Here is a 27,319-nt window from a genome sequence, read left to right on the forward strand (position 1 = left end):
TGGGGGTCAAGGGGGGGAATTTGTGGCAAATTTCGTGGGTTTTTTGGGCAAAAATCCGACATTTTTGGTGGAAAAAAAAGGGAGTTTGGGTTCAGGGTGAAGGCGGAAATGGCGTTTTTTTTGCGGAACGGGGCCTGGTTTGGGGGAAAAAAGGAGGATTTGGGGTTTAAAATGTTGAGAAAAGAAGAAAATGTGGTTTTTTTTTCCTATAAAATGTGTGGTTTTTGCCTTAAAATGTGTGGTTTTGCCTTAAAATGTGTGCGCTTGCTGAAAAATGTGTATTTTTGTCGCAAAAGGTGTCTTTTTGCCTGAAAATGTGTGTTTTCAGCAGAAAAAGGGGTGGTTTTGCCGTAAAATGGGGGGGGGGAGGGGGGGGGTGTGACAAAATGTGGGGTTTGGCCCAAAAAATGCGTCTTTTTTTGCGCCATAAAACGCCTTTTTTTCTTTTTTTTGCCTCTACGAGTGGTTCTTTTTGCCGTAAATTGGTGGGTTTTGCCTTAAAACGGGGTGGGGTTTTTTTGCCCCCCCCCAAAAAAAAAAAAGGGGGTTTTTTTGGCCATAAAATGGGGGTGGTTTTTTTGCCGTAAAATGAGGAAGTTTTTGCCCTAAAATACGGCTTCTAAAAATTAAGGTTTTTTTAACTTAAAATTAGGGCGCGCTTTTGCCTCAAAAGGAGGCGGTTTTGCCTCAAAACCAGGGTCTTTTTTGCTCCTAAAAATGAAGGTTTTTTTTTTCTTTTGAAACAAAGGCTTTTTTTGCCCATAAAAAGAGGGTTTTTTTTCAACCTTAAAACGAGGGCGGGTTTTTTTTCCAAAAATTGAGGGTTTTTTTTTAACCTTAAAATGAAGGCCTTTTTTCCCAAAATCGAGGATTTTAAACCTTGAAATGATGTTTTTTTTAACCTTTAAGTGTGGCCTTTTTAACCATAAAATTAAGCGTTTTTTTTACCGTGCCATAAAAATCCCTCTTTCGCCCTATTTTTTTGCTGTAAAACGTGCGGGTTTTGCCCTAAAATGAGGACATTTTTAGCCTGAAAATGACATTTTTTCCCCGTAAGGGTTTTATTTTACCCTAAACTCAGGTTTTTTTACCATAAAACGCGTGGGTTTTACCTTAAAATTCGTATTATTTTACCCTAAAATGAGGAGACTTTTTTACCATAAAATGCTTGTTTTGCCGTGTTTATTTTTGCCACAAAATTGTGGTTTTTTTTTTTCACAAAAATTAGGTTTTTTTACATAAAAAGAGGGTTTTTTTCCATAAAAAAAGGTTTTTTTTCCGCATAAAACGTGGATTTTTTTCCCCCATAAAATCTGGGGGGGGGGTTTGTCTAAAAAAATGTGCTTTTTTCCGAGCCATAAAATACACGTTTTTCACCAAAAATACTCCTTTTCCCCCCGTTCTTTTTGGGCGATAAAATTAAGAAGGTTTTTGCCGTAAAATGGGGCATTTTGGCCAAAAAATGGGGTGGGTTTTGGAGGTAAAAATGGGGATTTCCCCCCCCCCCCCCCATAATTTGATGGGTTTTAAACCATAAAATAAGGATTTTTTTTTTTTTAACCATAAAATTAGGACTTTTTTTGCCATAAAATAAATGTTTTTTCCCTTAAAACAAGGTGGGTTTTTTTTTGCCTTAAAAGGCAGTTTTTTTTAACCATAAAATGAGTATTTTTTAAACCTTAAAATCGGGTCAATTTTTGCCCCCCCAAATGAGGAATTTTTGCCTTAAAACGAAGAATGATTTTTGCCTTAAAAACCGAGGATTTAATTTTTTTGTTTTAAACCGCAAAAACGAGGATCTTTTTTACCATGAAACGATGATTTTTTTTTTTTTAACCTTCAAATGAGGTTTTTTTAACTTAAAATTAAGGTATTTTAAAGGGGGGGGAGGGGTGTTGCCATAAAAAGGGCTTCCCCCCCCCCCCCCCCCATAAAACGGGCATTTTCTTTGCCGTAAAATGAGTTTTTTCCCCCCATAAAACGACGGTTTTTCTCTTTGCCATAAAATGATGGATTTTCAACCATAAAAATGAAGTTTTTTTACCTTAAAACGAGACTTTTTTTTTTCTTTTTTGCCACAAAACCGCTTCTTTTCCCGTCTTTATTTTGTCAGAAAAACAAAAAAAAGTGAGATTTTTTTTTTTTTTCCACCCTAAAAGAAGGAAATTTATTTATTTATTTTTTTTTTTTTGGCCGTAAACCGGAACGTTTTTGCCACAAATCGGCGCGTTTCCCCCCGTAAATTCAGAGACATTTGCCCCAAAATGCCTTTAACCCCCCCCCGCCCCCCCCTCCCCCCCCCCAAAACCCGCGATTTTTTTTGGCGCATGAGGCGACGGAGCAGCTTTTGGGGACAAAACTCCCGAATTTTCGGTGGGGGTGGGGGGGGTGGGGGGGGGAAAGGGCAAAAGTAGCGATTTTTCGCAGCAGGCGGCAGAAACGAGGCGGAAAAAGGGGATTTTTAGGGCCGGAGTCGGCGGAAACGAAGGTGGGGGGAGGGGGCGGGTTGCCCGGAGGCAAATAATGGTCGAATGTGGGGGGTTTGCTCTAAATCGGCGGGTTTTGGGGGGAGAAAAGGGGTGGCCCCACCCAGTAGACCTGGTGGCCACTTCCCCTGGGTAGACCTGGTGGCCACCTCCTCTATGGGTAGACCTGGTGGCCAGGTCCCCCTGGGTAGACCCGGTGGCCATCTCCATGGACCTGGTGGCCGGTTCCCCCGGGTAGACCTGGTGGCCACTTCCCCTGGGTAGACCTGGTGGCCATCGCCATGGACCTGGTGGTCCCCTGGGTAGACCAGGTAGCCACCTCCTCCGTGGGTAGACCTGGTGGCCAGGTCCCCCTGGGTAGACCCGGTGGCCATCTCCATGGACCTGGTGGCCACTTCCCCTGGGTAGACCTGGTGGCCATCGCCATGGACCTGGTGGTCTCCTGGGTAGACCTGGTGGCCCCCCGGGTAGACCTGGTGGCCATCTCCTCCATGGGTAGACCTGGTGGCCAGTTCCCCCTGGGTAGCCCTGGTGGCCATCTCCACGGATCTGGTGGCCACTTCCCCTGGGTAGCCCTGGTGGCCATTTCCATGGACCTGGCGGCCACTTCCCTGGGTAGACCTGGTGGCCATCTCCTCCATGGGTAGACCTGGTGGCCAGTTCCCCCTGGGTAGACCTGGTGGCCATCTCCGTGAACCTGGTGGGCCCCTGGGTAGACCTGGTGGCCACCTCCTCCAGGGGTAGACCTGGTGGCCAACCCTTCCCTGGGTAGACCCAGTGGCCAGCGCCGCCCCCCCCGCCCCCCCAGGTTGCCCTGCTGGCTCGTTCCCCCCCTCCCCACCCCCCATCCACCCCCCCCCACCCCTCCAAGTGGCCCTGGTGGCCCATCCCCCCACCCTGTCACCCCGGTGGCTCCTCTTGGGTCACACCCCCCGGCCCTTTCCCACCCCACCCCCACCCACCTGGGGGTGCCACCCGCCCCGGGCGCTATCTTGAGGCCCCGCGTGCCGTCCCATGGGGCCGGGGTGGGGGGTGTGTGGGACGTGTGGGGCAGGGACAGGAAACATCTGCCACCTCCACCCCCACCCCCCAACCATCTGCCGGCGCCTCGGTGTCCTCTCCGGCCAAGCGTGTGCCCCGTGCACGCGTGTGATCCGCGTAACGGCCTCCCCATGGACACGTGGACCCTCTTCTCCACCCCCGGCCACGCGTGGATCCATGTAATGTCCTCCCCATGGACACATGGACCCTGTTTTCCACCCCTGGACACGTGTGGATCCATGTAACGTCCTCCCCATGGACACGTGGACCCTGTTCTCCTCCCCCGGACACGTGTGGATCCATGTAACGTCCTCCCCATGGACACGTGGACCCTGTTCTCCACCCCCGGACACGCGTGGATCCATGTAACGTCCTCCCCATGGACACGTGGACCCTGTTCTCCACCCCCGGACACGCGTGGATCCATGTAACGTCCTCCCCAAACACACGTGGACCCTGTTCTCCTCCCTGGACACGCATGGATCCATGTAACGTCCTCACCATACGCGTGTAGACCCTGTTCTCCTCCCTGGACACACGTTGATCCATGTAACGTCCTCCCCAAACACACGTGGACCTTGTTCTCCACCCCTGGACACGCGTGGATCTGTGTAACGTCCTCCCCATGGACACGTGGACCCTGTTCTCCACCCCCGGACACGCGTGGATCCATGTAACGTCCTCACCAAACACACGTGGACCCTGTTCTCCTCCCTGGACACACGGTGATCCATGTAATGTCCTCCTCGGACACGTGTGGATCCATGTAACATCCTCACCAAACACACGTGGACCTTGTTCTCCACCCCCAGACACGCGTGGATCCATGTAACATCCTCCCCATGGACACGTGGACCCTGTTCTCCTCCCTGGACACACGGTGATCCATGTAACGTCCTCCTTGGACACGTGTGGATCCATGTAACGTCCTCCCCAAACACACGTGGACCCTGTTCTCCTCCCTGGACGCACGTGGATCCATGTAACGTCCTCCCCATGGACACGTGGACCCTGTTCTCCACCCCCAGACACGCGTGGATCCATGTAACATCCTCCCCATGGACACGTGGACCCTGTTCTCCTCCCTGGACACACGGTGATCCATGTAACGTCCTCCTTGGACACGTGTGGATCCATGTAACGTCCTCCCCAAACACACGTGGACCCTGTTCTCCTCCCTGGACGCACGTGGATCCATGTAACGTCCTCCCCATGGACACGTGGACCCTGTTCTCCACCCCCGGACACGCGTGGATCCATGTAACATCCTCCCCATGGACACGTGGACCCTGTTCTCCTCCCTGGACACGTGTGGATCCATGTAACGTCCTCACCAAACACACGTGGATCCATGTAACGTCCTCCCCATGGACACGTGGACCCTGTTCTCCACCCCCGGCCACGCGCGGATCCGTGTAACGTCCTCCCCATGGACACATGGACCCTGTTCTCCTCCCTGGACACGCGTGGATCCATGTAACGTCCTCACCAAACACACGTGGATCCATGTAACGTCCTCCCCATGGACACGTGGACCCTCTTCTCCACCCCCGGCCACGTGCGGATCCGTGTAACGTCCTCCCCGCGCACACGCTCCCTCCCCACCCCCCACCCCCCCCTCCCCCCGCCCCGTTTCCCCCTCCCCCACTCCCCCGCGGAGGGGGGGGGGGGAGGGTGTGTGTCGTTGTGTCACCTCGAGGTGGAGGCGGGGGGCGGGGGGTGGGGTGGGGGAGGGGGCCACGGGGCCACGTCCCCTTAGGCCACGCGCTGGATGACGTTCTTGTAGTCGGGGGCGGGGCCTTGCTTGAGCTGGATGACGGTGGAGAGGAGCCACTTGACCTGCAGGTGGGGTGGGGGGAGGGGACGGGGGGGGGGAGGGGACACGGGGTGGGGGAGACACACGCGGTCAAGGGCGTGGCACCTCAGGGGCCACCTGAGGGGTGGTGGCCGCCCAGCCGACGTCCAGCCGTCTCCTCAACCCTCCATCCCATGGGGCCTCCCCGTCTCCATCCCCCTGCTCCAGCCATGGGTCCACCCCCTCCAGCTGTGGGGCCTCCACGTCTCCATCCATGGGGCCTCCACGTCTCCTTCCTCCTCCTCCATCCATGGGGCCTCCACATCTCCTTCCTCCTCCTCCATCCATGGGGCCTCCAGATCTCCATCCATGGGGCCTCTACATCTCCTTCCTCCTCCTCCATCCATGGGTCCTACAGATCTCCTCCTCCTCCTCCATCCATGGGGCCTCCACATCTCCATCCATGGGGCCTCCCCACCTCCTTCCTCCCCCTCCATCCATGGGGCCTCCAACATCTCCATCCATGGGGCCTCCACATCTCCATCCGTGGGGCCTCCACACCTCCATCCATGGGGCCCCCAGCTTTCCTTCCCCCCGGTCCCACCATCCCCGCGGAAGCCCACCTTGAAGAGGGTGACGGTGGCGCTGTAGCAGACGCTGAGGAGGAAGAGGGTGATGAAGACGGCGATGGTGTCCCAGGGCCCGTTGGACTTCTCGGGGTCCACGTGGCAGAAGTCCTCAGGGAGGCTGAACTCTGGGGCAGGGGGGAGGAGAGAGAGGAGGAAGAGGGTCAGAATCTGTCCCTCTGCCCATCCTGGTGTCTTCTCCATCCATCTCCATCCACCTCCATCCACCTCCATCCATCCATCCATCTGGTGTCTCCCCATCCATCCATCCATCCATCCATCTCCATCCACCTCCATCCATCCATCCATCTCCATCCATCTCCATCCATCTCCATCCATCTCCATCCATCTCCATCCATCCATCCATCCACCTCCATCCATCCATCCATCCATCCATCCATCCATCCATCCACCTCCATCCATCCATCCATCTCCATCCACCTCCATCCATCCATCTCCATCCATCTCCATCCATCCATCCATCCACCTCCATCCATCCATCCATCCATCCATCCATCTCCATCCACCTCCATCCATCCATCCACCTCCATCCACCTCCATCCATCCATCCATCTCCATCCACCTCCATCCATCCATCCATCTCCATCCATCCGTCCATCTCCATCCATCCATCCACCTCCATCCACCTCCCTCCATCCATCCATCCATCCATCCATCCATCCATCTCCATCCATCTCCATCCATCTCCATCCATCTGGTGTCTCCCCATCCATCCATCTCCATCCATCTCCATCCATCCATCCATCTCCATCCATCCATCCATCTCCATCCATCCATCCATCTCCATCCAGCTCCATCCATCCATCCATCCATCTCCATCCACCTCCATCCATCTCCATCCATCTCCATCCATCCATCCATCTCCATCCATCCATCCATCTCCATCCACCTCCATCCACCTCCATCCATCCATCCACCTCCATCCATCTCCGTCCACCTCCATCCATCTCCATCCACCTCCATCCATCTCCATCCACCTCCATCCAGCTCCATCCAGCTCCATCCATCCATCCATCCATCCATCCATCCATCTCCATCCACCTCCATCCAGCTCCATCCATCCATCCATCTCCGTCCATCTCCATCCATCTCCGTCCATCTCCGTCCACCTCCATCCATCCATCTCCATCCATCCATCCACCTCCATCCACCTCCATCCATCCATCCACCTCCATCCATCTCCGTCCACCTCCATCCATCTCCATCCATCTGGTGTCTCCCCATCCATCCATCCATCCATCCATCCATCCATCCATCCATCTCCATCCATCTCCGTCCACCTCCATCCATCTCCATCCATCTCCGTCCACCTCCATTCATCCATCTCCATCCATCCATCCACCTCCATCCACCTCCATCCACCTCCATCCACCTCCATCCACCCATCTCCATCCATCCATCTCCATCCATCTCCATCCATCCATCCACCTCCATCCATCTCCCTCCATCCATCGATCCATCCATCCATCCATCCATCTCCACCCATCCATCCATCTCCCCCTATCCCTCCATCTCCTGTGGGTTCTCCTCCCACCTGTTGCCCCCGAGGATGAGGAGGAACCTCCCCTTCCTCTCCATCCATCCATCCATCCATCCATCCATCCATCCATCCATCCCTCTGTCTATCCGTGCCTGCATCCGTCCATCCCTCATCTGGTGTCTCCCCATCCAACCATCCATCATCCATCCATCCATCTCTCCGTCATCCATCCATCCATCCATCCATCCAACCGACCTTGGGATGTCTCCCCATCCATCCATGCCTGGTGTCCACCCAGCCATCTGGTGTCTCTCCATCCATCCATCCATCCATCTGGTGTCTCCCCATCCATCCATCCATCCATCCATCCCTCCCTCCCTCCATCCATCCATCCATCCATCCATCATCTATCCAACCATCTGATATCTCCCCATCCATCCATCTCCACCCATCCATCCATCCGGTGTCTCCCCATCCATCCATCCATCCATCCATCCATCCATCTCCATCCCTCCATCCATCCCTCCATCCCTCCCTCCATCCATCTCTGTAGACTTCAACAAAGCTTCTGTTCATCCCTCCATCCACCCAACCATCTCCTCATGCATCCATCCATCCCTCCATCCATCCATCCCTCTATCCATCATTTGGTGTCTCCCCATCCATCCTTCCTTCCATCCATCCCTCCATCCATCATCTGGTGTCTCCCCATCCGTCCGTCCACCATGTTTGGTGTCTCTCCATCCATCCATCCATCCGTCCATCCATCCATCCGTCCATCCGTCCATTCATCATCTGGTGTCTCCCCATCCATCCATCCATCCATCCATCCATCCATCCATCCATCCACCCACCCACCCACCATGTTTGGTGTCTCTCCATCCATCCAACCATCCCTCTATCCATCATCTGGTGTCTCCCCATCCATCCATCCATCCATCCATCCATCCATCCATCCATCCGGTGTCTCCCCATCCATCCGTCCACCATCATTGATGTCTCCATCCATCCGACCATCTTTGATGTCTCCCCATCCATCCATCCATCCATCCATCCATCCATCCATCCATCCACCATCTTTGATGTCTCTCCATCCATCCATCCATCCATCCATCCATCCATCCATCCATCCATCCATCCATCCACCATCTTTGATGTCTCCCCATCCATCCATCCATCCATCCATCCATCCATCCATCCATCCATCCATCCACCACCTTTGATGTCTCCCCATCCATCCATCCATCCATCCATCCATCCATCCATCCATCCACCCACCACCTTTGATGTCTCCCCATCCATCCATCCATCCATCCATCCATCCATCCATCCATCCATCCATCCATCCATCCACCATGTTTGATGTCTCCCCATCCATCCATCCATCCATCCATCCATCCATCCATCCATCCATCCATCCATCCATCCATCCACCATCTTTGATGTCTCTCCATCCATCCATCCGTCCGTCCATCCGTCATCTCCCCCCCGCCCCCAACACCTCGCCCACCCCACGGCGCTCAGAGGCAGACGCCAGCCTGACTTCTTCTCCTTTATTCGCCCCCACCCACCCACCAACGCTGGGGGGTGAGGTGGGGGTGGCGGGGGCGGGGTGGGCGGTGGGGAAGGACCGAGCCGAAGCCGGGGCTGATGCCGCCGCCGCCTCCGCCTCATTTTTTACCCGGGTTCTTGTTGATGCTACGTTGGATGAACTTCATGGGCAGACCTTCGTGGACCACCATGCAGACGTAGGTGGTGCCCCGGTTCCAGTCCTCCCTCTTGACGGCCAAGCGGCTGTAGAGGAAGTAGGAGGCGTCGCCCGTCTTCTCCTTGACCGGGGGGACGATGTCGTAGGTGCTGGGCTCCAAGGTCTCCTGGTTCTTCTGCCACTCCACCGAGATGTCCTCGGGGTAGAAGCCCCTCACCATGCAGGTCAGGCTGAGGGTGTCCCGGTTGCTGCTCACCTCCTCGGCGGGGGGACCCATCAGGTAGACGCTGGGGGTCAGGCGCTTGCCTATGGGGAGATGGGGGGCGTGAGTGGGGTGGGGTGGGGGGTGAGGAAGTGGGGGAAAACGGGGTTGGGGGGGGGAAGAAATGGGGGGGAAATGGGGTGGGGAGGGGAAGAAATGGGGCAGGGAGGGGAAGAAATGGGGGGAAATGGGGTGGGGAGGGGAGGAAATGGGGGGAAATGGGGCGGGGAGGGGAGGAAATGGGGGGAAATGGGGCGGGGAGGGGAAGAAATGGGGCGGGGAGGGGAGGAAATGGGGGGAAATGGGGCGGGGAGGGGAGGAAATGGGGGGAAAACGGGGTGGGGAGGGGAGGAAATGGGGGGAAATGGGGCGGGGAGGGGAAGAAATGGGGGGAAATGGGGCGGGGAGGGGAAGAAATGGGGTGGGGAGGGGAAGAAATGGGGCGAGGAGGGGAAGAAATGGGGCGGGGAGGGGAGGAAATGGGGGGAAATGGGGCAGGGAGGGGAAGAAATGGGGCGGGGGGGGTAAATATGGGGCGGAGGGTGGGGGGAAAGGGTGGGGGGCGGGGGGGGAGGGGAAGTGGGGCAGGAGAGACGGAAAGGTCGGGGCCGGCCGTTGGGTGGGTGGTGGGGGGGGTCGGAGCAGGAGGACAAGGGGTGGGGCGGAAAAAGGGGGTGGGAGGGCTGGGGATGCAAATGAGATGCAAACGAGGCGGGGGGGGAGGGGCCCCTACCGGGTCTCTTGCTGGTGCTGCGGCTGACGGGGGAGGGGAGCTCGTTGTGGTGGACGGTGCAGGTGAAGGTCTCGCCGCTCTCCCAGTCGCGGGTGGAGATGGGGACCTCGCTGGTGGCCGAGAAGGTGCCGTTGAACTGGGCGCGGAGCTGGAGGGGGCGGGGCCGGAGGGTCCCCCCCAACTTGCGGGTCCAAGTGACCACCAAGTCGTCGCTGGGCAAACTGGTGGCCAGGCAGCGGAGGACGGGGTCCTGGGAGACGTAGAGCTCGGCGGGGGAAGGGGGCAGGACGAAGACGCGGATGTTGGTGGCGTCGGCGGGGGCGCCTGGGGTGGGGGAGGGGGGGAAAGGGGGGGAGGTGAGGCGGGCGGAGGGGGTCGCCGGCCCCACGGCAACTCGGGGCGCGCCCCCAGGGAGGAGCCGCCGCCCCCAGAGATGCGTGGGGGCAACCCCGTGGAGATGCCATCACCACAAAGCAACGTGGGGTGAACCCCATGGAGATGCCACCACCCCCAGAGTCACGTGGGGTCAAGCCAAGGTGGGGTGGAGACCCCCAGAGACACGTGGGGTGAACCCCATGGAGATGCCACCACCCCAAAGCAACGTGGGGTGAACCCCATGGAGGTGCCACCACCCCTAAGCAACGTGGGGTGAACCCCATGGAGGTGCCACCACCCCCAGAGTCACGTGGGGTCAAGCCAAGGTGGGGTGGAGACCCCCAGAGACACGTGGGGTGAACCCCATGGAGATGCCACCACCCTCAAAGCCACGTGGGGTCAACCCCGTGGAGATGCCACCACTCAAAGCCACATGGGGTGAACCCCATGGAGATGCCACCACCCCAAAGCAACGTGGGGTCAACCCCATGGAGGTGCCACCACCCCAAATCAACATGGGGTGAACCCCATGGAGATGCCACCACCCCAAAGCAACGTGGGGTGAACCCCATGGAGGTGCCACCACCCTCAAAGCCACACGGGGGGAACCCATGGAGATGCCACCACCCTCAAAGCCATGTGGCGTCAACCCCATGGAGGTGCCACCACCCAAAGCCACATGGGGTCAACCCCATGGAGATGCCACCACCCAAATCAACGTGGGGGGAACCCCATGGAGATGCCACCACCCTCAAAGCCACACGGGGGGAACCCTATAGAGATGCCACCACCCAAATCAATGAGGAGGGGGAACCCCATGGAGATGCCACCACCCTCAAAGCCACACGGGGGCAACCCTATAGAGATGCCACCACCCAAATCAACGTGGGGGGAACCCATGGAGATGCCACCACCCAAAGCCACACGGGGTCAACCCCATGGAGATGCCACCCCCCCCCCCCCCCCGCGGCCACCCCGCCCCAACTCACTGGAGCACTTGTGAGCGGTGACCTCCCGCGGGCTGTCCAAGGCGGGGTGGGTGACCTTGCAGGTGTAGGTCTTCTCCTGCCAGTCCTCCAAGGTGACGTTGAGGTGGGAGCTGGTGCGGAAGGTGCCGCCGGTGGCTTCGGGTGTCACGGGCTCCACGGCGGGGGGCGGGGACAGGGGTTGGCCGTCCACCAGCCACTCCAAGGTCACCTCGGCCGGGGAGAAGGCGGTGACCAGGCAGACGAGGTGGACGCCGTTGGGGTCACAGGCGTGGAGGACGTCAACCACGGGGACATTGGGTTTGACCGCTGGGGGAGGGGACAACGGTGACGCGGGGGGCGGGGGGGGGGGGGGGACAAAGGGGACGATGTCCCACCACGATGTCCCCACCGCGATGTCCCCGCCACTGGGGTGCCACCACGTCCCCACCACCATGTCCCCACCACCATCATGACCCCACCACAATGTCCCCGCCGCCATCGCGACCCTGCCACCGGGGTGCCACCATGGTGCCACCACGGTCACCCCACCACCATCGTGTCCCTGCCCCCGTGTCCCCACCACGGCGTCCCCGCCACCATCACGTCCCTGCCACCATCATGCCACCATGGTGCCACCACGGTGACCCCGTCACCATCGTGACCCTGCCACCGGGGTGCCACCACGGTGCCACCATGGTGTCACCACCATCACATCCCCGCCCCCGTGTCCCCACCACCCTCGCGACCCTGCCACCGGGGTGCCACCATGGTGCCACCATGTCCCCACCACGGTGACCCCGTCACCATCGCGACCCTGCCACCAGGGTGCCACCATGGTGCCACCACGGTGTCCCCACCATCATGTCCCCACCCCTGTGTCCCCACCACCCTCGCGACCCTGCCACCGGGGTGCCACCATGGTGCCACCACGGTGACCCCACCATCACATCCCTGCCCCCGTGTCCCCACCACCCTTGCGACCCTGCCACCGGGGTGCCACCATGGTGCCACCATGTCCCCACCACCATGTCCCCGCCACCCTCGCGTCCCTGCCACCAGGGTGCCACCATGGTGCCACCACGCTGACCCCGTCACCATCGTGACCCTTCCACCAGAGTGCCACCATGGTGCCACCACGGTGACCCCACCATCACGTTCCCAGCCCCGTGTCCCCACCACCACGTCCCCACCACCCTCACGTCCCTGCCACCAGGGTGCCACCATGGTGCCACCACGGTGACTCCATCACCATCGTGACCCTTCCACCGGAGTGCCACCGGGGTGCCACCATGGTGCCACCACGGTGACCCCACCATCATGTTCCCGGCCCCGTGTCCCCACCACCACGTCCCCACCACCGTCATGTCCCCGCCCCCGTGTCCCCACCCATGTCCCCACCACCACGTCCCCACCACCCTCGCGTCCCCGCCCCCGTGTCCCCACCCATGTCCCCACCACCACGTCCCCACCACCCTCGCGTCCCCGCCCCCGTGTCCCCACCCACCTCCCCACCGCCGCGGTGACCCCGCCACCACGGTGACCCCACCGTGACGTCCCCCCGCCCCATGTCCCCACCCCGGGGTGTCCCTTACGCGGGCGGATGGTGACGGTCTTGCGGAAGGCGGAGGGCGGGTGGTGGACGGTGCAGCGCAGGGGACCGGGGCCGGGGCGGGTGACGCGGAGCTGGCTGCTGAGGGCGTAGAGTCCCGTGCTTTTCCGGACGGCCGGGAAGGTGACGCCGGGGCCGTCGCCGTTCTCCCAGGTCACCGTCACCGGTTCGGGCAAGTAACCGTCGGCCAAACAAGCCACCGGAGGGAAGGGGGAGGGGGCGGCCCCGCCCGAGCAGGCCACCAAGGGGAAGACGTTGGGCGACGTCACCCGGGCTGGGGGGGGGGAGGGGGAGGAGAAAGGGGTGAGGGTGGCCAGGGGGCACCCGACGGCACCCCGAGGTGTCCCCAGGGCACCCCGAGGACCCCAACGGCACCTCGAGGTGCCCCAAGAGCACCCAAAGGTGTCCCAAGAGCACCTCGAGGTCCCCCAAGAGCACCCCAAGGACCCAACAGCACCTCAAGGTGCTCCAAGAGCACCCAAAGGTGTCCCCAGGGCACCTCGAGGACCCAAGAGCACCTCGAGGTGCCCCAAGAGCACCCCAAGGACCCAAAAGCACCTCAAGGTGCTCCAAGAGCACCCCAAGGGCACCCCAAGGACCCAACGGCACCTCGAGGTGTCTCAAGAGCACCCAAAGGTGTCCCAACAGCACCCCAAGGACCCAAGGGCACCTCGAGGTCCCCCAAGAGCACCCCGAGGACCCAAGGGCACCCCAAGGTGTCTCAAGAGCACCTCGAGGTCCCCCGAGAGCACCCAAAGGTGTCCCAAGAGCACCCCAAGGACCCAAGAGCACCCCGAGGTGTCTCAAGAGCACCCAAAGGTGTCCCAAGAGCACCCCAAGGACCCCAAGAGCACCTCGAGGTCCCCCAAGAGCACCCCAAGGACCCAAAAGCACCTCAAGGTGCTCCAAGAGCACCCCAAGGGCACCCCAAGGGCACCCCAAGGACCCAAGGGCACCTCAAGGTGCTCCAAGAGCACCCCAAGGGCACCCCAAGGACCCCAACGGCACCTCGAGGTCCCCCAAGAGCACCCCGAGGACCCAAGGGCACCCCAAGGTGTCTCAAGAGCACCTCGAGGTCCCCCAAGAGCACCCCAAGGACCCAAGAGCACCCCAAGGACCCAACAGCACCTCAAGGTGCTCCAAGAGCACCCCAAGGGCACCCCAAGGGCACCCCAAGGACCCAAGAGCACCTCGAGGTGCCCCAAGAGCACCCCAAGGGCACCCCAAGGGCACCCCAAGGGCACCCCAAGGACCCAACGGCACCTCGAGGTCCCCCAAGAGCACCCCGAGGACCCAAGGGCACCCCAAGGTCTCTCAAGAGCACCTCGAGGTCCCCCGAGAGCACCCAAAGGTGTCCCAAGAGCACCCCAAGGACCCAAGGGCACCTCAAGGTGCTCCAAGAGCACCCCAAGGACCCAACAGCACCTCAAGGTGCTCCAAGGGCACCCCAAGGGCACCCCAAGGACCCAACAGCACCTCAAGGTGCTCCAAGAGCACCCCAAGGGCACCCCAAGGGCACCCCAAGGACCCAAGAGCACCTCGAGGTGCCCCAAGAGCACCCAAAGGTGTCCCAAGGGCACCCCAAGGACCCAACAGCACCTCGAGGTGCCCCAAGAGCACCCCAAGGGCACCCCAAGGGCACCCCAAGGGCACCCCAAGGACCCAACGGCACCTCGAGGTCCCCCAAGAGCACCCCGAGGACCCAAGGGCACCCCAAGGTCTCTCAAGAGCACCTCGAGGTCCCCCGAGAGCACCCAAAGGTGTCCCAAGAGCACCCCAAGGACCCAAGGGCACCTCGAGGTGCCCCAAGACCACCCCAAGGACCCAACAGCACCTCAAGGTGCTTCAAGAGAACCCCAAGGGCACCCCAAGGACCCAAGAGCACCTCAAGGTCCCCCAAGAGCACCCAAAGGTGTCCCAAGAGCACCTCGAGGTCCCCCAAGAGCACCCCAAGGACCCAAAAGCACCTCAAGGTGCTCCAAGAGCACCCCAAGGACCCAAGAGCACCCCGAGGACCCACTGGCACCCCAAGGTGTCTCAAGAGCACCCAAAGGTGTCCTAAGAGCACCCCAAGGGCACCCCAAGGGCACCCCAAGGACCCAAGGGCACCTCAAGGTGCTCCAAGAGCACCCCAAGGGCACCCCAAGGACCCAACGGCACCTCGAGGTGCCCCAAGAGCACCCCAAGGTGTCCCTAGAGCACCCCTGTGCACCCTCATTGACTCCTGCCCCACAGGGACCCCCTGCCCCACCTACGCTACCCCCTGCCCCATAGGTGGCTCCCTGCCCCATAGGGACCCTACACTACAGCTCAGCTACCCCCTGCCCCATAGGGACCCCTTACTGCAGCTCAGCTACCTCCTGCCCCATAGGGACCCCTTACTGCAGCTCAGCTACCTCCTGCCCCATAGGTGGCTCCCTGCCCCATAGGGACCCTACACTACAGCTCAGCTACCTCCTGCCCCATAGGGACCCCCTGCCCCATAGGGACCCCCTGCCCCACCTACGCTACCTCCTGCCCCATAGGGACCCCTTACTGCAGCTCAGCTACCTCCTGCCCCATAGGGACCCCTTACTACAGCTCAGCTACCTCCTGCCCCATAGGGACCCCTGCCCCATAGGGAACCCCTGCCCCACCTACGCTACCTCCTGCCCTATAGGGACCCCTTACCACAGGGACCCCTTACTACAGCGCAGCTCCTCCTGCCCTATAGGGACCCCCTGCCCCACCCCAGCTACCTCCTGCCCCATAGGGACCCCCTGCCCCATAGGGACCCCACACTACAGCTCAGCTACCTCCTGCCCCATAGGGACCCCTGCCCCACAGGGAGCCCCTGCCCCACCTCAGCTACCCCCTGCCCCATAGGGACCCCTGCCCCATAGGGACCCTTTACTGCAGCTCAGCTACCTCCTGCCCCATAGGTGGCTCCCGGCCCCATAGGGACCCTACACTACAGCTCAGCTACGTCCTGCCCCATAGGGACCCCCTGCCCCACCTACGCTACCTCCTGCCCCATAGGGACACCTTACTGCAGCTCAGCTACCTCCTGCCCCATAGGTGGCTCCCTGCCCCATAGGGACCCCCTGCCCCACCTACGCTACCTCCTGCCCCATAGGGAGCCCCTGCCCCACCTACGCTACCTCCTGCCCCATGGGGACCCCACACTACAGCTCAGCTACCTCCTGCCCCATAGGGAACCCCTGCCCCACCTCAGCTACCTCCTGCCCCATAGGTGGCTCCCTGCCCCATAGGGACCCTACACTACAGCTCAGCTACCTCCTGCCCCATAGGGACCCCTGCCCCATAGGGAACCCCTGCCCCACCTCAGCTACCTCCTGCCCCATAGGTGGCTCCCTGCCCCATAGGGACCCTACACTACAGCTCAGCTACCTCCTGCCCCATAGGGACCCCCTGCCCCATAGGGACCCCCTGCCCCACCTACGCTACCTCCTGCCCCATAGGGACCCCCTGCCCCATAGGGACCCCCTGCCCCACCTACGCTACCTCCTGCCCCATAGGGACCCCTTACTGCAGCTCAGCTACCTCCTGCCCCATAGGTGGCTCCCTGCCCCATAGGGACCCCACACTACAGCTCAGCTACCCCCTGCCCCATAGCGACCCCCTGCCCCACCTCAGCTACCTCCTGCCCCATAGGGACCCCCTGCCCCACAGGGAGCCCCTGCCCCACCTATGCTACCCCCTGCCCTATAGGTGGCTCCCTGCCCCATAGGGACCCCCTGCCCCACCTCAGCTACCCCCTGCCCCATAGGGACCCCTACCCTGTAGGGACCCCCTGCCCCACCTCAGCTACCCCCTGCCCCATAGGTACCCCCTGCCCCATAGGGACCCCCTGCCCCACCTATGCTACCCCCTGCCCTATAGGTGGCTCCCTGCCCCATAGGGACCCCCTGCCCCACCTCAGCTACCCCCTGCCCCATAGGGACCCCTACCCTGTAGGGACCCCCTGCCCCACCTCAGCTACCCCCTGCCCCATAGGCACCCCTGCCCCATAGGGACCCCTGCCCCGTAGGGACCCCCGGCCCCCCCTCAGCTACCTCCTGCCCCATAGGTGGCTCCCTGCCCCATAGGGACCCCTTACTGCAGCTCAGCTACCCCCTGCCCCATAGGGACCCCTGCCCCATAGGGACCCCTTACTGCAGCTCAGCTACCTCCTGCCCCATAGGTGGCTCCCTGCCCCATAGGGACCCCACACTACAGCTCAGCTACGTCCTGCCCCATAGTGACCCCTTGCCCCACCTCAGCTACCTCCTGCCCCATAGGGACCCCTGCCCCACCTACGCTACCCCCTGCCCCATAGGGAACCCCTGCCCCATAGGGAACCCCTGCTCTAGCCTGGCTACCTCCTGCCCCATAGGTGGCTCCCTGCCCCATAGGGACCCCACACTACAGCTCAGCTACCCCCTGCCCCATAGGGACCCCTGCCCCATAGGGACCCCTTACTGCAGCTCAGCTACCTCCTGCCCCATAGGGACCCCTGCCCCATAGGGACCCCCTGCCCCACCTACGCTACCTCCTGCCCTATAGGGACCCCTTACTACAGCTCAGCTACCTCCTGCCCCATAGGGACCCCCTGCCCCATAGGAACCCCCTGCCCCACCCCTACCCTATAGAACCCCCCCATTCCTGCCCCATAAGGATCCTCCTGCCCCATAGGGAGCCCATATTCCTCCTCTGCCCCATAGGGATCCCCCCTGCCCCATAGGGACCCTCCTGCCCCATAATGAGCCCATCTCCCACCTCTGCCCCACAGAGACCTTCCTGCCCCATAGGGACCCTCCTGCCCCATAAGGAGCCCATCTCCCACCTCTGCCCCATAGGGGACCGCCTTGCCCCATAGAACCCCCCTCCTGCCCCACACCTCCCAGCCCCATAGCAAAGAGGACCCAGGCCCTACCTGGGCGGATGCGTCTCCAGGCCCTCTGCCCCACGGCGACCCCTCTCCTGCCCCATAGCCGCGGCGTGGAGCCCTCGCTCTCTCTGCCCCACGGCGACCCCTCTCCTGCCCCATAGCCGCGGCGTGGAGCCCTCGCTCTCTCTGCCCCACGGCTCCCTGGGAGATGATGCAACCGGGCCCCACCCCCACCCCCCAACTTCCCCTTCCCCGCCCCATAGCGCCCAGGGGAGCGCCCAGCCCCCTCGGCAGCCCCAGAGCGCCCCACAGAGCCCCACAGCGCCCCACAGCAACTCATTGCCCCCCCGTAGTGCCCTGCACCCCATAGCACCCCATAGCGCCCCATAGCACCTCATGGTCCCCCACAGTGCCCCATAGCACCCTGTAGAGCCCCATAGCGTCCCGTTGACCCCCATAGCATCCTGCACCCCATAGCACCCCATGGTGCCCCACAGCGCCCCATAGCACCCCATGGCACCCTGTACCCCATAGAGCCCCATCGCGCCCCATCGACCCCCATAGCGCCGCCCCATAGCACCCTGCACCCCATAGCGCCCCATAGCACCTCATGGCCCCCCATAGCGCCCTATAGGACCCCCTAGGGCTCCACTGCGCCCCATAGCGCCCCATAGCGCCCCATAGCGCTCCGCCGCAGCCGACAGGACCCCCTAGCGCCCCACTGCACCCCATAGCGCCCCACAGCTCCCCACAGCCCCCTGCGCCCCATAGCGCCCCGCTGTGCCCCACAGCGCCCCACGGAACCCTTACGGCGCCCCACGGCGCCCCACAGCAGAACACAGGCCGAGTCGCCGGGGGGCGGAGGCCGAGGGGTTTATTGCGGGGGGAGATGTGGGGCCGCCCCACATTATTGTGGGGTGAAAAAGGGGGTTTTTGGGGGGCAGAGGGCGGTGGGGGGGGCCCTACACCCCCATCCCGGGGCCCTCCCGTGGGGCGGAGCCTCGGCGGAGGTGGAGGACGGTGGAGAAGAGCCACTTGACCTGGGGTGGGGACAAGGTGGGGGACACGGGTGACGCCGGGGTGGTGGCATCTCCCCAGGGTTCCTCAACCTCCCCCCAAGTGACGCCGGGGTGGTGGCATCTCCCCAGGGTTCCTCCTCCACCCCCCAAGTGACGCCGGGGTGGTGGCATCTCCCCAGGGTTCCTCCAAAGGAGAACGTCTCCATGGAAGGCCACCTCGAAGGGGGTGAGACCGGGGTGGTGGCATCTCCCCAGGGTTCCTCAACCTCCCCCCAAGTGACGCTGGGGTGGTGGCATCTCCCCAGGGTTCCTCCAAAGGAGAAGGTCCCCATGGAAGGCCATCTCGAAGAGGGTGAGACCGGGGTGGTGGCATCTCCCCAGGGTTCCTCAACCTCCCCCCAAGTGACGCCGGGGTGGTGGCATCTCCCCAGGGTTCCTCCAAAGGAGAAGGTCCCCATGGAAGGCCACCTCGAAGGGGGTGACACCGGGGTGGTGGCATCTCCCCAGGGTTCCTCCTCCACCCCCCAAGTGACACCAGGGTGGTGGCATCTCCCCGGGGTTCCTCCCCACCCCGAAACGGGGGACGTCCCCATGGAAGCCCACCTTGAAGAGGGTGACGGTGGCGCTGTAGCAGACGCTGAGGAGGAAGAGGGTGACGAAGATGGCGATGGTGGCCCAGAGACCTTCCAGCTCCTTGTCATCGTCCTCCCAGTAGGTCTCGGCCGAGAGGTCCAGCCCTGGGGCAGGAGAAAGAAGGAGGGAGGGTCAGGTGGTGGCTGGTGGGTCCTCCTCGGCTTCTGGAGAACTTCAGCCTCCCTCCATCTGTCCACCCCGGTGGTCTCCGTCCCACCGCCCGTGTGGTCTCCATCCATCCCACCATCCATCCATCCATCCATCCGTCCCACCATCTTCTGGAGACCTCATCCGACCTTCTTTCCATCCATCCCACCATCTCTGGAGACCTCAACCGACCTTCTCTCCATCCACCCATCCCACCCAATTGTCCATCCAACCATCCATCCATCCATCCATCTCTGGAGACCTCAAACGACCTTCTCTCCATCCATCCCACCATCTCTGGAGACCTCAATCAACCATCTCCTCATCCATCCCACCATCTCACCATCTCTGGAGACCTCAACCGACCTTCTCTCCATCCATCCCACCATCCATCCATCCATCCATCCATCCATCCATCCATCTCTGGAGACCTCATCCAACCTTCTCTCCATCCATCCCACCACCTCTGTGGACCTCAACCAACCATCTCCTCATCCATCCCACCATCTCTGGAGACCTCATCCGACCTTCTCTCCATCCATCCCACCATCCCACCCAATTGTCCATCCAACCCTCCATCCACCTCTGGAGGCTTCATCCAACCATCTCTCCATCCATCCCACCATCTCTGGAGACCTCAACCAACCATCTCCTCATCCATCCCACCATCCATCCGTCTCTGTAGACCTCATCCGACCTTCTCCTCGTCCATCCCACCATCTCTGGAGACCTCAACCGACCTTCTCTCCATCCATCCATCCATCCATCCCACCCAATTGTCCATCCCACCATCTCTGGAGACCTCAACCAACCATCTCCTCGTCCATCCCACCATCTCTGGAGACCTCAACCGACCTTCTCTCCATCCATCCATCCATCCATCCATCCCACCATCTCTGGAGACCTCAACCGACCTTCTCTCCATCCATCCCACCATCTCTGGAGACCTCAACCGACCTTCTCTCCATCCATCCCACCATCTCTGGAGACCTCAACCGACCTTCTCTCCATCCATCCATCCATCCATCCATCCATCCATCCATCCATCCATCCCACCATCTCTGGAGACCTCAACCAACCATCTCCTCGTCCATCCCACCATCTCTGGAGACCTCAACCGACCTTCTCTCCATCCATCCATCCATCCATCCATCCATCCATCCATCCATCCATCCCACCATCTCTGGAGACCTCAACCAACCATCTCCTCGTCCATCCAACCATCTCTGTAGGCTTCGACCAACCTTCTCTCCATCCATCCCATCCATCCATCCATCCATCCATCCCTGTCTTCTCCATCGATCCCACCATCTCTGTAGGCTTCAACCAACCTTCTCTCCATCCATCCATCCATCCATCCATCCATCCATCCATGCCACCACCCATCCATCCATCCCTGTCTTCTCCATCCATCCCACCATCTCTCTAGACCACCACCAGTGGGGGTGGACCACCACCACCTTCACCCCACCCCAAAGGGTGGAGACCACCCAGTGCCTTCAACCTCCAAGGACACCTGACCCCCTCCCCTCCCACCCCATGGAGAAGAGGCCACCATCGGTCCTACGGAAAGCTTGGGAGATGGTCCTCAAACCCTGGGGAGACCCTCCTGGAGATGGTTGGTTGGATGGTGGGACGAGGAGATAGACGGAGACATGAGGAGACACCAAGAGGTGGAGCGACCAGGAGATGATGGAGATGATGGAGATGGAGGGACCAGGAGACGGAGATGGAGATGATGGAGATGGAGGCACGAAGTGGTGGAGATGGAGATGGAGAGACCATGGAGATGGAGATGGAAGGACCAGGAGATGCAGATGGAAGGACCAAGAGGTGGAGACGGAGATGGAGAGACCATGGAGATAGAGGTGGAAGGACCAAGAGGTGGAGATGGAGGGACCAGGAGATGGAAGGACCATGAGATGGAGATGGAGGCACGAAGAGGTGGAGATGGAGATGGAGAGACCATGGAGATGGAGATGGAAGGACCAGGAGATGGAGATGGAAGGACCAGGAGATGGAGATGGAAGGACCAGGAGGTGGAGATGGAGAGACCAGGAGATGGAGGTGGAAGGACCAGGAGATGGAGATGGAAGGACCAGGAGATGGAGATGGAAGGACCAGGAGGTGGAGATGGAGAGACCATGGAGATGGAGATGGAAGGACCAGGAGATGGAGATGGAAGGACCAGGAGGTGGAGATGGAGAGACCATGGAGATGGAGGTGGAAGGACCAGGAGATGGAGGTGGAGAGACCATGGAGATGGAGGTGGAAGGACCAGGAGATGGAGGTGGAGAGACCATGGAGATGGAGGTGGAAGGACCAGGAGATGGAGGTGGAGAGACCATGGAGATGGAGGTGGAAGGACCAGGAGATGGAGGTGGAGAGACCATGGAGATGGAGGTGGAAGGACCAGGAGATGGAGCTGGAAGGACCAGGAGATGGAGGTGGGCAGCTGGATGGTGGGACGAGGCCGCGGAGGGTTGGCCCCGGCTGGACCAAGTCCTTGGAGACCCACCACCCGCCCCCACCCGTGGTCGCCTTGGACCCCTCTCGTCGCCGCACGGTCGGGAGATGCCTCCACCCTCCCCTTTGGCGCCGCCGCCTCCTCCGACCTTCTCCAACCTTCTCCTCCCGGTTGTCCCCACCCCGCCCCGCCTCGGTGGCCACCCCAAGACACCACGCCGTGGAGACCCTCGGCTGCGAGACCAGCCCACTCGGCTTTATTAGAAGGTCAGAAGGTCTTCTCGGCCCCGAGAGGTCTTCTCCGAGAAGCGGTGGGGTGGGCTTGAAGACCACGGGTGGTCCCCCCCCTTTCTTTATTTACCGGGGACCTTCTGGATCTGCCGTTGGGTGAACTTCATGGGCAAGCCTTGGTGGACCACCATGCAGGTGTAGGTGTCCCCGGCCAACCAGCTGCTCTTGAGGAACGTCAACTTGCTGTAGAGGAAGAAGGTGGCCTCCCGGGGACCTTCTTTGAGGGGGGGGGTGGTGACGAAGGTCTCCTCCGGCAGGTCCACGTGGTTCTTCAACCAGCGGACCTGCAGGTCGGAAGGTTGGAAGCCGCGGACCAAGCAGGTGAGGGTCACCTCGCTTTGGGTCATCTCCTCGGCGTGGGGGGGGAAGAGGAAGATGAGAGGTGGGGTGACCTTGCCTAGAAGGAGAAGGAGAAGAAGGTGGTTGGTGGCACCTAAAGATGACCACGGCGGTGGCTTGGGGGGGGGGGGTTTGAGGAGAAGACGGCTCACCGGAAGCCTTGGAGATGCTGCGGTTGAGGGGCACCTGAAGGTCGTGGTGGTTGACGGCGCAGGTGAACCTTTCTCCGGCTTCCCAAGCTTGGGTGGAGATGGTCAAAGAGCTGGTGGCCGTGAAGGTCCCGTTGAACTCTTCGCGAAGGTCCAAGACGTCCGGGTTGAGGACCCCCGGGGTCTCCTTCCACCAGGAGAGTTGGAAACCCGAGTCGCTGGGCAAGTTGGTGGCCAAACATCTCAGCTTGGGGACGCGGGTGACGTAGAGGTCCAAGGGGTCGGGGGGGAGGACGTAGAGGACGATGTTGTTGACGTTGGGGTTCTCCAGGCCTGGAGAGGTGGAGGGTGGTGGTGGGGGGGTCAGTCATGGGAGGGGGTGGGACCTTCTGGAAGGTCCTGCGTGGGTGGCACGGGTGGAAGCCGGGGAGGTCATCAAACCTGCTCCACTGGTGACAGCACCGTGGTCACGAGACCTCCACTGGTGGCAACCACCGCGGTCATGAGACCTTCTCCCCTGGTGCCACCACCACGGTCATGAGACCTTCTCCCCTGGTGCCACCACCATGGTCCTGCAATGTCCTTCAACCTACCATGGTCCCTCAACCTTCTCCCCTGGTGTCACCACCATCGTCCTTCAACCTTCTCCCCTGGTGCCACCACCATAGTCACGAGACCTCTACTGGTGCCACCACCACGGTCATGAGACCTTCTCCATCGGTGCCACCACCACGGTCCTTCAACCTTCTCCACTGGTGCCACCACCATGGTCCTGGGACCTTCTCCCCTGGTGCCACCACCATGGTCCTGCAAAGTCCTTCAACCTACCATGGTCCTTCAACCTTCTCCACTGGTGTCACCACCACGGTCCTGGGACCTTCTCCCCTGGTGACACCCACCATGGTGCTGGGACCTTCTCCACTGGTGCCACTACCATAGTCACGAGACCTCTACTGGTGCCACCACCATGGTCATGAGACCTTCTCCACTGGTGCCACCACCACGGTCCTGGGACCTTCTCCCCTGGTGACACCCACCACAGTCACGAGACCTCTACTGGTGCCACCACCACGGTCCTGGGACCTTCTCCACTGGTGACACCCACCACGGTCCTGCAATGTCCTTCAACCGACCATGGTCCCTCAACCTTCTCGACTGGTGTCACCACCACGGTCCTGGGACCTTCTCCCCTGGTGCCACCACCATGGTCAAGAGACCTTCTCCACTGGTGCCACCACCATGGTGCTGGGACCTTCTCCCCTGGTGCCACCATCATGGTCCTTCGACCTTCTCTATTGGTGCCACCACCACGGTCCTTCAACCTTCTCCACTGGTGCCACCACCATAGTCATGAGACCTCTACTGGTGCCACCACCATGGTCACAAGACCTTCTCCCCTGGTGCCACCACCAGCGTCCTTCAACCTTCTTCACTGGTGCCACCACCACGGTCTTGAGACCTTCTCCCCTGGTGCCACCACCATAGTCATGAGACCTCTACTGGTGCCACCACCATGGTCCTTCGACCTTCTCTATTGGTGCCACCACCATGGTCCTGGGACCTTCTCCACTGGTGCCACCACCATGGTCCTGCAATGTCCTTCAACCTACCATGGTCCCTCAACCTTCTCCCCTGGTGCCACCACCATCGTCCTTCAACCTTCTCCCCTGGTGCCACCACCATAGTCACGAGACCTCTACTGGTGCCACCACCACGGTCATGAGACCTTCTCCATCGGTGCCACCACCACGGTCCTTCAACCTTCTCCACTGGTGACACCCACCACGGTCCTGCAATGTCCTTCGACCGACCATGGTCCCTCAACCTTCTCGACTGGTGTCACCACCATGGTCAAGAGACCTTCTCCACTGGTGCCACCACCATGGTGCTGGGACCTTCTCCCCTGGTGCCACCACCATGGTGCTGGGACCTTCTCCCCTGGTGCCACCACCATGGTCAAGAGACCTTCTCCACTGGTGCCACCACCATGGTGCTGGGACCTTCTCCCCTGGTGCCACCATCATGGTCCTTCGACCTTCTCTATTGGTGCCACCACCACGGTCCTTCAACCTTCTCCACTGGTGCCACCACCATAGTCATGAGACCTCTACTGGTGCCACCACCATGGTCACAAGACCTTCTCCCCTGGTGCCACCACCAGCGTCCTTCAACCTTCTTCACTGGTGCCACCACCACGGTCTTGAGACCTTCTCCCCTGGTGCCACCACCATAGTCATGAGACCTCTGCTGGTGCCACCACCATGGTCCTTCGACCTTCTCTATTGGTGCCACCACCATGGTCCTGGGACCTTCTCCACTGGTGCCACCACCATGGTCCTGGGACGTTCTCCCCTGGTGCCACCACCATCGTCCTTCAACCTTCTCCCCTGGTGCCACCACCAAAGTCACGAGACCTCTACTGGTGCCACCACCATGGTCACGAGACCTTCTCCATCGGTGTCACCTTCTCCACTGGTGCCACCACCATGGTCCTTCGACCTTCTCTATTGGTGCCACCACCATGGTCCTGGGACGTTCTCCCCTGGTGCCACCACCATGGTCATGAGACCTCCACTGGTGCCACCACCATCGTCCTGGGACGTTCTCCCCTGGTGCCACCACCGTGGTCATGAGACCTCCACTGGTGCCACCACCATCGTCCTGGGACGTTCTCCCCTGGTGCCACCACCAAAGTCACGAAGCCTCTAGTGGTGCCACCACCGTGGTCCCTCAACCTTCTCCGTGGGGGCCACCACCACCACGGTCCTGGGACCTTCTCCCCTGGTGCCACCTCCTCCCCTGCTGGCCCCTCCCCTCACCTGAGCAGAGCCGGATGTGGTCCTGGGTGACGGTGACGGTGGCCGCGTGCCGGACCCGGCAGGTGAAGGTCTTCCCTTCCAACCAATCGGCGTGGCTGACGTTGGTCCTGCTGCTGGCCCGGAAGGTGGTGGCCCCTTCTTCCCGTCGAGGTGACGTCTGGGTGGCCGGCAGGAGACCCGTCACCCCGTCCACCAACCAGTCCACCTCCACGGGGGCCGGGGAGAAGCCGGAGATGAGGCAGAGGAGCTCCACCGACTCTTCGTTCATGGTGGGTCTGCAGGAGGAGGTGGAGAGGACCTGGACCACCGGAGGAACCGGCGTGGCGGGACCTTGGCACACTGGGGGAGGAAGGGGAGGATGAAGAAGTTATGGGGTCAGGAGAAGACCTCCCATGCTCCCAGGGGGCTTGGAGGAGGTCCCACCCCACGGCAGAGGTTCTGGAGATCTTGAGGACATCTCAAGAACATTGAGATGGTGGGGGAAGGGGGGGTGCGAGGGGGCTTGGAGGAGGTCCCACCCCACGGCAGAAGTTCTGGAGATGGTGGAGGACCTTCCACGGTCCGAAGGGGCTTGAGGACCTCCCATATCAAGAGCTATGGGGCCAGGAGAGGACCTTGGACGAGTTATGGGGCCGGGAGAAGACCTCGGGCCACCAAGAGGTCTTGAGGACCTCCCACCCCACTGCAGGAGTTATGGGGCCAGGAGAGGACCTTGGACCACCAAGAGGTCTTGAGGACCTCCCACCCCATTGCAGGAGTTATGGGGCCGGGAGGGGGCCTTGGACGAGTTATGGGGCCAGGAGAAGACCTCGGGCCACCAAGGGGTCTTGGGGACCTCCCACCCCACTGCAGGAGTTATGGGGCCGGGAGAGGACCTTGGACCACCAAGAGGTCTTGAGGACCTCCCACCCCATTGCAGGAGTTATGGGGCCGGGAGAGGACCTTGGACGAGTTATGGGGCCAGGAGAAGACCTCGGGCCACCAAGGGGTCTTGGGGACCTCCCACCCCCCCCCCCACCCCCCAACTTTGTCCCCTCTGACCTTTGACCTCCTCGGTGACGATGGTGCTTGTGGGGCGGTGGCTGACGCTGCAGGTGTAGGTCTCCTTGTGGGTCCCGTGGGGCAGGCGGAGTCGGCTGACGAGGCCGTGGCGGGTGGCCGGGAAGGTGGTGATGTCATCGGCGGTGACGTCATCGCCCCAGGTGACCTCGACGTCCGGGGGGTGGTGACCCCTCACCAGACAGGCCACGGCCACGGGGTCGGCGTCCGCCCCACAGCAGGCGGCCAGGGGGAGGAGGGTGGGAGGGGAGGCGGCGGCTGTGGGGCGGGGGAGATGGGGGCGGGGTCAGGCCAGCCCCACACACGGCCAGGTGTGGGGCGGGAGGGTCTCCTGCCCCATAGGAATACGGGGCGGGGGGGACACGACACACGCACACGCGATCTCCTGCCCCATAGGAAGGGGGAGGTGGTGAGACACCAAGC

The 27,319-nt window shown here is 61.0% G+C and overlaps 1 protein-coding gene and 1 gene segment (V, D, J or C); both read right to left on the bottom strand.

Annotated features, from left to right (window-relative positions):
* Positions 1–3,752: 3,752 nt before the first annotated feature.
* On the bottom strand, positions 3,753–6,142 carry LOC134507639 (uncharacterized). Its single transcript, XM_063318433.1, has 2 exons — positions 5,946–6,142; positions 3,753–5,366 (listed from the first exon to the last, which is right to left on the bottom strand). The coding sequence occupies exon 2, from the start codon at positions 5,033–5,035 to the stop codon at positions 4,025–4,027; it is 1,011 nt and encodes a 336-aa protein (XP_063174503.1). The 5' UTR covers positions 5,036–5,366; positions 5,946–6,142; the 3' UTR covers positions 3,753–4,024.
* A 2,846-nt stretch (positions 6,143–8,988) lies between these two features.
* Positions 8,989–27,319, bottom strand: part of LOC134526983 (Ig gamma chain C region-like) — a 58,243-nt gene continuing 39,912 nt past the window's right edge. Inside the window, 4 exon segments of the C gene segment in view lie at positions 8,989–9,463; positions 10,153–10,476; positions 11,517–11,822; positions 13,088–13,378. Of these exon segments, the coding sequence occupies positions 9,120–9,463; positions 10,153–10,476; positions 11,517–11,822; positions 13,088–13,378 (1,265 nt within the window).

Source organism: Chroicocephalus ridibundus, chromosome 25 (assembly GCF_963924245.1).
Source record: "Chroicocephalus ridibundus chromosome 25, bChrRid1.1, whole genome shotgun sequence".
Classification (NCBI taxonomy): Eukaryota; Metazoa; Chordata; class Aves; order Charadriiformes; family Laridae; genus Chroicocephalus; species Chroicocephalus ridibundus.

Excerpts from the sequence above, each read along its gene's own strand:
- LOC134507639 (XM_063318433.1), bottom strand. The coding sequence starts at position 5,035 with ATGGATCCACGTGTGTTTGGTGAGGACGTTACATGGATCCACGCGTGT.